This window comes from Phaethon lepturus, unplaced genomic scaffold, assembly GCF_000687285.1.
Source record: "Phaethon lepturus isolate BGI_N335 unplaced genomic scaffold, ASM68728v1 scaffold52130, whole genome shotgun sequence".
NCBI classification, from domain to species: Eukaryota; Metazoa; Chordata; class Aves; order Phaethontiformes; family Phaethontidae; genus Phaethon; species Phaethon lepturus.
In genome coordinates, this window is record NW_010512258.1 from 96,577 (window position 1) to 110,230 (window position 13,654).

At 40.6% G+C, this 13,654-nt stretch overlaps 2 protein-coding genes across 2 annotated transcripts in view; one reads left to right on the plus strand and one right to left on the minus strand.

Moving 5' to 3' along the window:
• EYA2 (EYA transcriptional coactivator and phosphatase 2) overlaps positions 1 to 4,532 on the plus strand; it is a 59,466-nt gene extending 54,934 nt beyond the window's left edge. The window contains exons 14-15 of the mRNA XM_010286140.1: positions 1 to 76; positions 4,148 to 4,532. The exon at positions 1 to 76 is cut by the window's left edge and continues 37 nt beyond it. Coding sequence (XP_010284442.1) covers positions 1 to 76; positions 4,148 to 4,228 — 157 coding nt within the window. The 3' untranslated portion in view covers positions 4,229 to 4,532. The remainder of the gene's footprint in view (positions 77 to 4,147) is intronic.
• Positions 4,533 to 12,391: 7,859 nt separating this feature from the next.
• Positions 12,392 to 13,654, minus strand: part of ZMYND8 (zinc finger, MYND-type containing 8) — a 58,789-nt gene continuing 57,526 nt past the window's right edge. The window contains exon 22 of the mRNA XM_010286151.1: positions 12,392 to 12,493. Within this exon, the coding sequence (XP_010284453.1) occupies positions 12,392 to 12,493 (102 nt within the window). The remainder of the gene's footprint in view (positions 12,494 to 13,654) is intronic.

The window sequence follows — 13,654 nt, forward strand, 5'->3', positions numbered from 1 at the left end:
AATGCAAAGGTTTGGAAGGAAAGCCGTGTACATCGTAATAGGAGATGGTGTTGAAGAGGAACAGGGAGCAAAAAAGGTACGGTTTGTGGATGCCATGCTGGATTCTTCCAAGTTTTCATTTCAATGACCCTTTCTTTACATAAACATTTAATAAGCTCCCTCCATTTGAAACAGTTTACAATTGGTCTAATTTCTGAATATGCAAAATACTCAACAACCTGGTGAGAAATTTCCTACTGTAAATCCTCCCCACCTTGGCAGCTAGTGCAATTTTTCAGGTAGTTGCTGTGTCACGTGTTCCAGGAATCATTCTTGCTTAATAAAGATGGCTCTAAAGACATGAAAAGGAAAACTCCAGTGTGTGATCTCAGATGAGCAAGCAGGGTGAATTTCTGATCTACAGATGTTGCTTTTGTAAATTCCAAATTATTGGAATTAATTTTGAATTACATATTAGAACATGCATATATACATACATGTATTTTTATTTGTAAGTCATTGACATCATAGGGTGTAACGTCATTAGAGTGAATAACAAAGGGACTAGTACTGAGCTGCTGCCTTTATCAGTGATTTACGGAACAATGTGATTAATTTCACAAGCAAAATGAAATTGGGAAGATGTACTGAATACAAAGTAGAACAGAAACTGCGGAAGCAGGGTGGTCAGGAACAACAAGCCCTCAGTAATATTTCATGCTCACTGCATAGGTGTGGCCCGCTGACATAGGTAGCCTTAGAAAGAATTAAATGGACTAACCTGTGTGTCCAGTTGAGTCCTTCAGTCATTGGTACCCACAGTCCACTCGTCGGGAAACAAGAACTGGAGTTCTAGGGACCAGTTGAAGCTTCTTTGTTTTGGGTAGACTGTAAGAGGAGAGAAGCTGGAACCCCAGAGCTTGGAAGAGATAAAAGCAAAATTTGAGAAGACCAAAGCCCACATTCTGCCTACAGTGATTTGTGGGGTGGGGAGGGAGGTGATGCTGGAGATACAGCAAGGAATACCTTCTGCCATACACATGGGGTATCAGCAAGTGGTAGAAACATGGAGAGCAACAACCAAAGACCTGAAGGAAAGCAGTCAGGTGCATCAACTGAATTGTACAACATGAGAATTGAACAGCCAAAGTTTTAATTTCCTAAACTTTAGAACAGAAAGCTACTGAGATCTCCCATTTATTTGGCTTTATGGGGACAGGAATACAATTTGTCAACGACAACCATTATTTGCAAGATGTCTTTGTGCATCTTGGGTCTTGTGCTCCTGATGTGACTGCAGAAATGTGATTGAGCTGCATTTGCTTCAGGAGCATTGCATATGAGTCCCATCTTCAGCAAACTAGTTAATTTTTAAGAGGCACACAGATGACTCCTGTAGCTTAGGTGATGTACAAAATATGTCACAGGAATTCAGCTATACAGCTGAACCTTGTGCTGGAGAATGTGACATCTCATTCTGAATTAAGATCTTGCAAAGACTTTCCAAGCAAATTTGAGCTTATTGAGTGCACAAGCCCAGGAACACAGGGATCCCAGCAAATAAAGTGATTAGCACATGTTCTCTCCCCAGAGTCTTATCTCAGGCTGTCTTCAAAGCAGCAGAAACCCTTTTTATAGTGTATTTTCCCTGGCCGACAGAAGCAACAATACCTGCCCCCACCTTGGAAAACTAGCTAAATCTGCAGATGGTTCTCTAGTTCATGAAGGGTTAAGGAGTTGACAGAGAGGAGTCCAAAATGCGTGACTGGGAATGAAGTGATAATAGCCTGCTGCTTTTGACAGCCCAGTGCCATACTTCAAAGGTAGTGGGTCAGTGAACATGACTGCATCAAAGGCTGCAAGGGCTCTCTGGATGTATGGAGAAGTGGGAAGGTTCAACAATCTTCTATAGGCAGGATTTCTCCTGCCTGTGTCTCCTGGCCTAAGCAGCTCTCCCATTAGTAGAGCGCATTCTTTGCTGGGCTGTTGCCTCCTTTGATTGATGACAATCATTAGTCAAGGCTTCTACACACCTGAGCTTTATAAAGAAAAAAAAAAGGCAGGGGGCAGGCAGAGAGCCTTTCACTGTTTTGCCGACAGCACTGATAATATCTCCATTTTAGTGCATCATTTTTCTTCACCTGTCTGATGAGTGATAAATCTGTAAATGCTGAACAACAGGAGTGGATGGGAGGCCCAGTTTTCATCTTGCTTAAGAAAGAAAAATAGGTAAATTAATGGAAGGGGTTTAATAACAACTAGGGGAGAGGGGGGGAGAAGAAAGTAACTTTTCCCCTTAAAGTGAAATTGCAGAGCAATGGATTCCAGTCACTTCAGATGTCTGTGTGTGCTTGCTGTCTCTACACACATGATAAATAGCTTGAAGGAAATATTCATTTACTCATAGGCAACATACCAGAGGGAAGCTTGAATTGTATTTAAACATGAGAGGAGTGTAAATAGACACCCTGTAAAATAATCATCTAGAACCACTAGTTTTTTTACACAGGTGGGTACAATTGGAAAAGGAACATTTCCCCTTCATCAGAATCATCTGTCTAGGAAGTACATAGTTTCTGAAGATTTATCTAAGCTATTTGTCCAGAAGCAATATTTTTACAGTTGGATTATTTACAGTGATAAAATACTCAGAAATTTTATTCCCATGCTGAAAGGGGGGAGTAAGCTCTGTCAGTTAAGGCTTTCTATATGTTTGTTACTGTATACATATCACTGACTGTACAGAGACCGATACTTTGGGAGGAAGCTAAGAAAATCACAATCCCAAATGTTGTTGTAAAATCTTAAGTGCAGAAATGAGCTGTGTCTTTGATCTAAAGTAAAACTGCTTTAACTGTTTTAGATAAGAAAGAAATCCAGCTCAAACCCCAGGCTCACCAGAACATACCAAGAAAAGCTGTATTTCACATCTAAAAGCAAGTTCTTCTTATTTTGAGGTTCTCTTTTTGCAAACAACCACTGTGATCATAGCTATTGCTAATGACTGCAGAACTATGTTGTTACAATGCTGCTTTCAGAGTACTGTTTTTACCAGAGTAGAGTTTCCATCTCGGGTCCCCTATGTAACTGAACTGCCCTTGAGTCACAGCACTTTAAAAAATTGGTACTTCGTCCTCTTTCAGGTGCGTCTGGTTTTCCTACAGTATATTCACAATTTTCAAGAGATTAATCTAGATATTATAAAGAAGATATAGTAAGTCACAGGTAGTTGACCCTTCCAGATTTTGTCCAGATACTAAGATTCAAGTGGAACTGGCTGGTTAGAACTTGGACATTTGTATACATGACTTTAGATTTAGCGTAGTAAATACGAATTGAAAAACAGGGAGGCAGGAGAAGAATATAAGATAGTCTCTGAAAAATGGGAATTAGGAAAGTTTCTTGAGGACAAGCTGTCTTAGAAGTCTTTTTCTGAGGCAGCAGTGTTACACTAAATGAATAATTGATCTGAGTCATGATATCAGTTCCTACATTTCTAGAAAAAGCCATATGACCTACTGCTCCAGTTAACTTGGAAAGGGAATTGTCAGAAAGCATTTTGACTCTTGGTGGTATTACATTCTTTTGCTTATGTTTTTGTAAATTTTTAATAACTTCATTTTACGATATAGGTTGTTTACTTATCTGTGAAGGACTGGCAACAGCTTTCACTAGTAGCTAGTAGGACAACTTTGAAATTGGTGTTACAGGACAGGATTATGATGCTTTCTGGAGAGTCTATAAGATATCATCTTAATTATTGTATAAATTGTTACAGTAGGTGAACATCACTAAGTGGCAAGAAAGTGTTTCTAGGAGTACTGCAATTCTAGAAACATTCCTAATTAATCCATGAAAAAATATGAGAGTGAAGTTTAGTAGCTAGTACATTCGGAAAGTCAGCTGCCATCCTACATCGTCTCTGGAGCAGGACACTCCCAAGCTGCAGAGGATCTGTCATCCTCTTTGCAGAGGAGAAAGGTATCAGAAAATGGACACTCCCCCCTCCCTCCCTCCCTCCCTCAGATGAGCATCCTTGCCTGTGACACTGTGACAACCTGGTGGCCCAAGTACAAAGCTCTGTTCCCGAGGGTGCAAACTAAAAAAGTTGTTTTGATCTCAGTATTAAACAAAAAACAAAAAATACCCTCTTTTGGTTTCACTCTAGCACAACATGCCATTCTGGAGAATCTCTTGTCACGCTGACCTGGAAGCTCTTCGGCACGCCTTGGAACTTGAATATTTGTAGCAGACCCCACCATCTTAGCACTGTGAGGGCTTCACTCAAACTATTACATCGGTTCCACCTATTCCTCAACATTTTCTTACTAAAAAAAAAAAAAAAAAAAATCCCACGTCAACTGCAGTTTTTCTTTTTTTTGAAGGAGAACCCTTTCAGTGGAAGCCTTTAAGAACTTGCAGCCAAAGAACATTGTGTCAAGTCCTTCTTCCTTTGGACAGAAGAAAAGCCTTCAGATAACTCGCTGGGGATCCTGCAGTTACATGATTAAGCCGGATGCATAGAGCTGTAACTGCCTTTTTGCCATCAATGACAAACACTAGAAGTCTTGGGTCTACTTGTCAGTTTTCTTGCTTTTGAAAGGGGAAGAGGACATAGTAAGGAGTCTCTGCACAGTACACCACATCACATGGGACTTTCTGAAAATAAGAGTGAAACTGTTGATTTTGGTTTTGTATTTTTTTAATTTATGAACTAATCTCATTACTCTGGTATTAAGCTCTGTACCTGTGTTTTTAATCTGGCTTTTTGGGGTGGGTGGGTGGGGAAAGTCTTACCATTCTAAATTAATAGTTTATTTCTCCAGAACAAACCCTGGGGAAAATCATATTGTGTACAATAATAATAAGGACACATGGTACTGTTGGTGAGAACTATAGCTGTGTTTTTAAATCTTACAGAGATGGTATGTGGACTGTGCATGTGTCTACACGGTGCCTTATGCTGCCATCTTGGTTTTGGGGGCTGGGGGTGGGGAAAAAGTACCTTGTGATGAGTGAAAGGCATTAAATAAAAACATGTTTACATTTTGGGGGACTAGATGACCTGCCTTCTCTTCTCTCCAGCCACTCTTGGATCTAAAGGTGTATGCAGAATACATACTCCCCATTTCAAGGTGGGATTGTCTAGAAGGACTCTGAACAGAGCCCGTCAGATGCAAAATGGAGTCTGTAGCCAGCTACTCTGCTGGTGGGGCAAAGACGGAAGACAGCGATGGTGTCTGCTGGGAGAGAATGTGGGCACTCAGCAAAGGAAGATAAAGGGCAAGCAAGTACTGCAGCTGTGCATAGTTATTTTTATGTAAATAAATGCATCTACAAGTAAGCTTCAGCTTTAGGATTTCTGCTGAGCTGGCCTGTTAATTCTTTCTGTCAAAATACTTCAATTCTTTGGGCCTGGATGAATCTCTAATTCACTTTCAAAACTGCTCGTTCTCGCTTGCTGTGGCACCAGATAACCTCAGAAGAATCAGAGCCTCACTGGAACAAGGTGTTAGAGAGATGCAGCAAGTAGTACAATCCCCTTATCTATCATGTGTGAATCAAGATCAAACAAGTAAGGAAGGGTTACACAAGTTACAAGTGTGACACAAGTGCTACACAAGCCTGAGTGATACTCCTAACGTCTGACAATATTCACGTCAGGAAGCAGATTCATTGCTAGATCTGAGAGGGGATTTTTGGCTGGACTAAAACCGAAAATCTGATCTCAGAAAAATCAGATCTCAGTCTTTGGCTCAAAAGGTAGCAGCCATGCAGCAACTGTAAAACACGTTAGCTATACGTGTCAGCAGCCGGCATGAACAAAAACATCTTTAAGTACATGCTTTGGAGGCATTTGCAAAGATCTGCTCTCTGGGCCGAGTACAACACAAAACAAAATAAAATGTGGTTTTTCTAGCAGAGGTGTTGCTTGTCTTGGGGCCTGATGAGAAGCAAGTCTGGCAGAATTTTTCCCTCAGGGTTTTCCAGCCCTAAGACTGTCACAAATAGGAAGTTTTAATCATAAGTCAAGGAAATCAAACTCAGTGGAGAACTGGCAGATGCTTGCAAGCTAAGCACACCTGTAAATAAAACCTTTGAAAGAGGAACAAATGCCAGGGGTGGCAGACTCTTAAGAAAGCACAACTAGAGCTTTTAACACCCTGTCAATCAGCTAATTGCTCTTCCTTGAAATTCCAAATTTAACACCTGCCTTGAGTCAATTATCTGAGTACTTAATTTTTTTTTTCCCCCCCCTAAAGCTTCTTAGAAGATTTTGCTTTCTGAATGTATTTAAAGATTCTCAGGCTCTCTTGTTTCTGTCTCCCAAGTTCTTGGCAGAGCTTTGGGCCTGCTCTCTGTTGATGCCTGCCTTCTTGTTCCACGTACCGTTGCTTTAAGTGGTTTCTCCGTATTCCTCCCAGCTAATGAATTTTACTTACCCACAGGTAACACAGCTGACGAGGGTGGTGTACACCAGCATTAGGGACACATGTTTGGCAGACAGGTGTACCGCTTCCTTCCGGTCATCGTGGCACATGGTCATCTCTCACTACGGCAGGAGTATGAGGATTTACTGTTCCAGGGAATCTGTGATGCTGGAAGAGGGGACCTATAACAACTTTTTACTCATGAACACACAAAAGGCCTGGGAACACACACACACGTACAGGCCTTGCTCAGCTTTTTCACCTGTTCTTACGTATTTGTGCATTGTTACAGCATAAAATCCTTGCTTAGTCACGTCACTAACCAGGCTGGAGTACAACTGTGATGTGACAAGGTTCCTAAATAAGTTGCAGTACAGCTGAATCTGAAGTGAACAAACCAAGCAAGTCGTGTTAGTACCATTATTAAAATGTATAGCTCATACTAACATCTGCTCCATCAAAAAATGTTCAGTATGTTAGTACATGTCTGAATGTTTGATACAGACTTTTTGTATCTTAAATAGAAAAGGGGATGTGAAGGACACATCTGGTGAGATAATACGGGTTGAAGTCTTGAATGGGACTGTAAGCATGAGGGCGCAGCAGCTGCTATCACAGCTCCTTTCCTACACTTCAAGGACCAAAGTACTTTCCCAAACAAGGAAAAAAAAACAGCACCACATGTACCTGACATGAGATTCATCGCCTTTCCAAGAGTATCCTTTGCTCTGTCATTTCCTTACAGATAACTAATATGAATACAGTGCTGCAGAGTAAAAGAAATAATCTTTTTAAAACTACCAATTATTGATTGCTAATGTTCCCATAATTCCTTGTTCAGCTCCTGTCTACACCATAATATTAACAGGTTTTGTAATCTTTTGTAAAGGAAGCAGAGTCTCACCTGGCAGCAGGGTGAACCCTTCATTACTAGTGTGAGCCTCTGCCACCACTCGGGTCCCAAGCATAGCTGTGTTTGTTACTTCTGAAACATCCAGGACTTTAAATGCCAACACTAGAAGTGGGAACAATCTGCACCTCAAATCACGTCATACAAAACCTTAAAAATGTTAGTTCTTCTTTAGCTTTAGCAGAGCAGAAGAGCTACATCAGCCCGTGTTCCAGAAGGGTGAAAAATCAAGTAATTTTCAAGCAGACAGCAGGTATTACAAAACAGAGCAGAGCTAAGGGTTACTGGGGAGTGCATGCACCTTCCACTCCGAGCACCAGCATGGCACGGTATCACCAAAGCAGTTAGGACTAGTGACAGCTGCCGATCAGAGCGGCAGGCCCGTGGCCACCCACCACCGCCACTGGCCTGCCGATCAGAGCGGCAGCCCTGTGCCAACCTACCACAGCCATGTGCGCTTAGTCTGCTCGGATAAGCACCATGTACAAATGCTTTTTAAAGCCCATCAGGAACAGCAAAAAGCCTCCCCTGTTGATTTGCGAAGGCTGCGATCAAGGAAAGAAACCAGATTCTGTTTTTTCCTCGGGAGCAGCTCCTGATTTGGGGTTGTTTGGGGTTTTCCCCTCCCTCCAACAGTGCAAGGCAGACTGACTCTTTTGTCTTCTATAATAGAAACTGGAATGAAGCGAAGTTTTGCAGGGACTGATGCAGACCACACCCCTGCTCTTCCCTGCATCCTCTTCAGATGAAGGGCTAAAACAAATGCTTTTAGTTTTTTGCCCCACATTACCCTTATCCTTAGGGTCTGTCCACCCACCTACTGTCAACTGCCACTTGTAGCAAGTTCTGGAGCGCAGCACAAAGTAAATACTGCTCTTAATAACAAAAACCCCCCTTGAGATGACATGCACCAAGAGAGAGTGTCTTCTTAGGTCTCGGTCTTCAAAGTTCTAGTCGTTCTGTTAAAGCAGAACCCGGACTTGAACCATTTCTAAAAACAGCTTTGACAAAAAATACACTTTGCCTTTGCCCAGCTTTGAATAGTTCAGATGCAACACCAGAGTATAGCATTTTGTCAGATAACCAGAAAACCGCAAAGAACAGAGTTGCAAAAATACACGTCATCGCTGGGGATGGAAGAACACAGTCTACTTGTACTATTTTACCACGAATTTCCTGTACTGAGTTTTCCATGCAGTTCTCCAGTCTGACCGCCTGAGAGCAGTCGGGCTTCGCAGTACGAAGCCTCCAAAGCAGGAACGCCCAATACCCCATTCCTCCCCCAGACAGCTGCCTAGCAAAACCTTGGTTTGGGAGGTCGTTTCAGAATTCTGGATTCACAGCCGTCTTACCTGATAAGCATCAGGTAAACAAAAGGAAATTCTCAGCATTCAGCTATTTCCCTATGAGATGATAACACCACTGGACAGATAAGGCAAGCATAGCAGAGCTAACAGTGGGCAAGTATTCGAGTGGCCTTTTGTATGAAAATTATTTGTTCAAAGGGAAGAAAAAGAGAAATCTCATTGTTTCTAAAATGCCATCAATTAAGGTGCAGCTGTAGAGTAATTTTCAAAACTAGCCACTATGATTCACAAAGAAAGGGTAACTTCAGAGGGACTTTGGTCCCACGGTTCTATCTCTGTGTAACAGATGAAATCCTGGCGTTCAGTGGGTTGTAGACAGGCTTTGACTGAGCACGGAGAGCAGAACCTATCACACCTCTTCTGAACGGACACGTCTGCACTGAGGAGGATGAAAAACTTGGGAGCCTCTGGCTCTGGACAGACTATGTTCCTCTTGGCTGCTTGCATTTCTGTGATGCAAGTGCTGAGAAGCTAATTCAGCAAGCACCAGCACAAGAAGGTGACAGCATACCCGATGGCAAATTCTTAACCCTGTATTCACAGCCAGCCCACGAAGTTCCAGTTTGAACATCATCGCCTCTCTGCAGCCAGTGCCGCCCAGCACTGGTGGAACACCAGTGTCTGTCTTCCCTCCTTCCTTAACGAAGGGCCACATGATAGTTGAAGGTATTAATCACCATCATCATCTAGAGATTTCTAAGCTCAAACTCCAAGACAAGTTAATTTTCTCCCCAAACCCAGAAGAATCAGCAGTAATATGCCCACATGCCTTTAGCAAGTTATAACAGAAGATGGCAAACCCGAGGGACAGCCGGTGCCTGTAGCTGAAGGGTGAAAACAGAGCTGTCCTGGGATGGTGTATGGCCAAGGAGGCTTTTCATCATTTACAATTTATGACCCCCTGGCCCTCATCAACTCAACACCCAATCATTGGCATCATCCTTTGCAGCTAGACAATGAAGGGGTAGCCATCCAGACTGTCTTCAGTCCAGGACTGAGTCAGGTACCACAACTCATGACCCTTCACCATCAGAAAGAGGTAAAAATTCCAGACCCAGCACAGTAATTTTTCCCAAAATACTTGGATCCGAAATAAACGAGGGAAACACTACATAGGGCAGAGGGACACTGCATACACAAGCCATGGATGCAGCTTATGCCCAGTATGGTATTCAATCGTTACATCCGTTACATCAAGCCTATCCGTTACATTCATATCCGTTAAATTCATATCACATCAGTGTCATCTCAACCCATAATGTCCAAGCCAGAGATGTGTTCTTCCTTCACGTTAGTTAACGCAAAACAGTCTTCAGAAGAGCAGTGAACTTCATACTGTAACTAGCTAAAATGTGGAAAAAAACCACAGTCAGCAGAACATCCAAGATGATACTTCGCTCTTAACCCGATTAACACTTTTTGGGAGTTACTATTTTATATAAATCTTTACTAGGATTTGGTCACCTATTATTTCTATGATAAGAAGATTATAAGAGAAAATTATAAGCTATTATAAGAGAAAACTCTTACAGAAAAAGCAATGCCCATTAAAAGAAGAAAAGCATAGGTTGAAACAAGCTTCAGAAAGCCATGTGGTTTCCTATAACAACTCTTGACTTGTTCATCTCTTTCCTTTTTCTTCCTAACACAAAAGCTTGTGTCAGGGATACCAGCACTCAGACTGCATGGGGAAGGCCAAAACAGCATTTCAAGCTTGCAACGATTTGTGCTTTTCTTTAAACAGTAGCACTGGGAACATAAACTTTTGTTCTTTTACAAATGCAAGTTACTTCCAACAGGAGTAGGAACTTCAAGACAATATTCATAGTAAGATTTTACAGTGAGCTCTTTCTTTTCACAGCTAATTAAAGTCTCCTCTTAGAGGGCTGCAACCATACTCATCATGAAAGTCCCCATTTCTAGCCCACAAATAAACCTAACCAGGCTACACGTGTCGCTCCAACCGCAACCAAACCAATGCATAAATGCTGCACAACAAGCAATGGACTTTTGCTGCTGTTAAAACTGAGAGAAAATGGACGCTACTGAGTTTCATACATAAACGGCTTCTTATTTACAGACTGCCAACGCCACTTTTTCTCCCATTTGACAGGCTTGGATTCAGACGTCCCACACTTCTGAGACCAAAGATCCCAACATAAGTCAAATTACCTATGATCTGGAGGCTGTGCAGAAATGAGCATTCATCCAGATTGAAACGAAACTGGAAATCCAGGAACACAGAACATTTTTCTAAAACAGTTTAATAAAAAAATTGTGACGTTTCTTGAAAAATTGAAGAAACCCAAAGCATATCGTGTGTGCCACCTGCCTTAGTCACAAAGAAACACAATTGTCAAAAAAGATATTTAAGTTTAATACAAATTTTATACAAAGAAAATGTGAAAAAATACTTCCATATGCTAAAAGCAATTATGCTTCACAAATAAGGCCAGCTAGGCTATTTTTGACACAACTGCAATTCACGAATATTCTGTTCTTACTTTTTTTTCTAATACTTTTTTCCCTCTATTATGGGTACTAGCTGGAGACTGTACAAACCGCATTCTTTTATAAACAATGGGAGAAATCAACATGACTAAAATGTACAACAGAATGTACTGGAATGATATCATACAATTAATTTTCTCATATACATACATCACCTTTGCTTTGTTCAATGCTTTCGTTTTACACAACATACAAAATGGTACTACAGTATAAGTGTAACAGACAGCGTTTTCAGGGGTTACTTTCTCTCATACTGTACTGTTTCATGCTTACATAAAAACATAAATTCCATCATATAAATAATACATGCTCTGGCCCAGCATCAAAAGTCCTTTGCCCATGTTTCCCGATCCATGTTTTTCTCCACACCTAGTTCTTGTTCCATTCAAAAAGCTTTTCAAAGTCCTTTTTGGAGGATTTTAAAAATGAAAACTGAACTGTGAAGCATAGGAAAAAAACTTGACTTTTCTCAATCTTTGATATCAGTGATCAGAAATCATGCTGCGACCAGCTGGTATTACACTCCCCAACTTTTCGGATATTAGATTGAAGGAAATTTTAACTTAGTTGTAACCTATAAACAACATAAATTTTAACAGCCTGGTCATTGTAAAACCCAATGTAAATCTTTATGTATTTCAGGTCCACAGATTGGAAATGTCATAATTTGCCTAATGCAATTTACTGAAGAAAGACACCTTTCATCATTTGGTTGCTCAAAGAAATGCTACAAGAGTTTCAAAGTGCAGAATATTTTTTCAATCCAAATGCAAATCAAGTTGTTCAGTCTCTCATGATTATCTTATCTGATGCATAACTGCAATTTCCCAAGATCAGTTTTCAGTGTTAGCTTGCGATACGTCTGTTTTAAACCTTCCTTTTCCAACTTCAAACACTCTTTATAAGTTAAAGTCAATACAAATATAAAAAGGAGATGGTACTCTAACTTTAATGACATCCACAAATTGTACAGTATTTACAAAAGAAGCATAGATTTAATATGGATCTTACCTGTCCTCAGCTTTTCTAAGCCAGCGCTAATGCTTTACATTAATGTAGTGTAGTTAATGCTTTGTACACATATACAAAGCTAAAGTCTGAACCTTTGAGGTTAATCCAAAGAACTGTGTTTATTTTTCACATTTCTATTAGATTTATTTATTCCAACAATTGTATGGACTTCTTGTTAGCAGTTAGACTCTTCGTACTTGGACTGGCATTGTGGTCTGAACATACTGAACTCCAGTTCTCATTGCCACTGTCCCAGCAGAAGGACTTACCACTACAGGAATGGTCTGTGGATTAAAACCAAGAGAAACATATTGTTATGTTAAAGGTCACATAAACATGACCACAGAAATAGAGATTTATTTGCCAGGGAAAATCCAGAACAAGTTCCAATTTTGTGCAAGAGTAATACCTTTATTACCGCATTACCACCTCATTCCAAGGTAGAAATGAGTGTATTACTTTCCTATAGCCAGGAGTTTTTCTGTATTACTATTACTGTGTAAGTACAGGGACAGATGGTCCTGCAGGTACTGTACACACTCTGTCTGTGCTTGGAGAATGAGGTTTTCATAGTTACTACATCCAGTTATGTATCTTCCCCAAACTCATACATGGGCAGAGGAAAAAGGGCTAAGAAAATCCTTTGTCATTTGAAAAAGTTTTGACAAATCAAACTGGAGTACAAAAATACCCTTGTTTATAAGTATATTCTTGTTAGACGTTACTTAAATCTTTTTCCCCAAAAGGAACTCCCCCATGCATTCAGTCTACACAGAAGAGAGCAAAGAACATCCATCTGAACAAAAAAAGTACTCAAGGTAACTTCTGCACAACTCAGTAACAAAAACATCAGCATTACTGGGAACTGTCTTATACACCCTGTAAAAATATTAATATAGAATAAACTTTTCACTTCCATCACACAGATGATGATTTATAAATCTTGACAAGTGAAGTTTCAGGACATCTCTATAGGTGGCAATTGATTCTACAGATGCAGAGACAAAGGCACAAAAATGTTAAATAATCTGGTCAAGGTCACATCACTCTGGAAGATCTGGAAAAGGATTTATTGAATCTTAAGTCTATATCTTAACCTTCCTCCAAAAACGTGAGAAAGTCTAGAAATGTCTATACCATACAAACTGCAAGTGTGTTTTGATACAGTTCCAGTGATGCACAACTGGTGAGCAAACGGATGCATCCATTTCAGTTCACAATATTTTGTGGAAGAGACAGGAAGTGAGACCTTGAGGAATCTGAAAGGAATGCACAGATCTTCCCCCTGATGGCAGTGTGACAGTCCAAGGAGAACATGGAAGAAGAAATACAAGTTCACTGAAGCCCAATGTTTCCCCACACTGTTTTAAGAAACCACATTAGTGTCTTAATGATAATCAGTGAAGATTGTGAGTATCCCTACTGAGATGGATTACAGCCTAGAG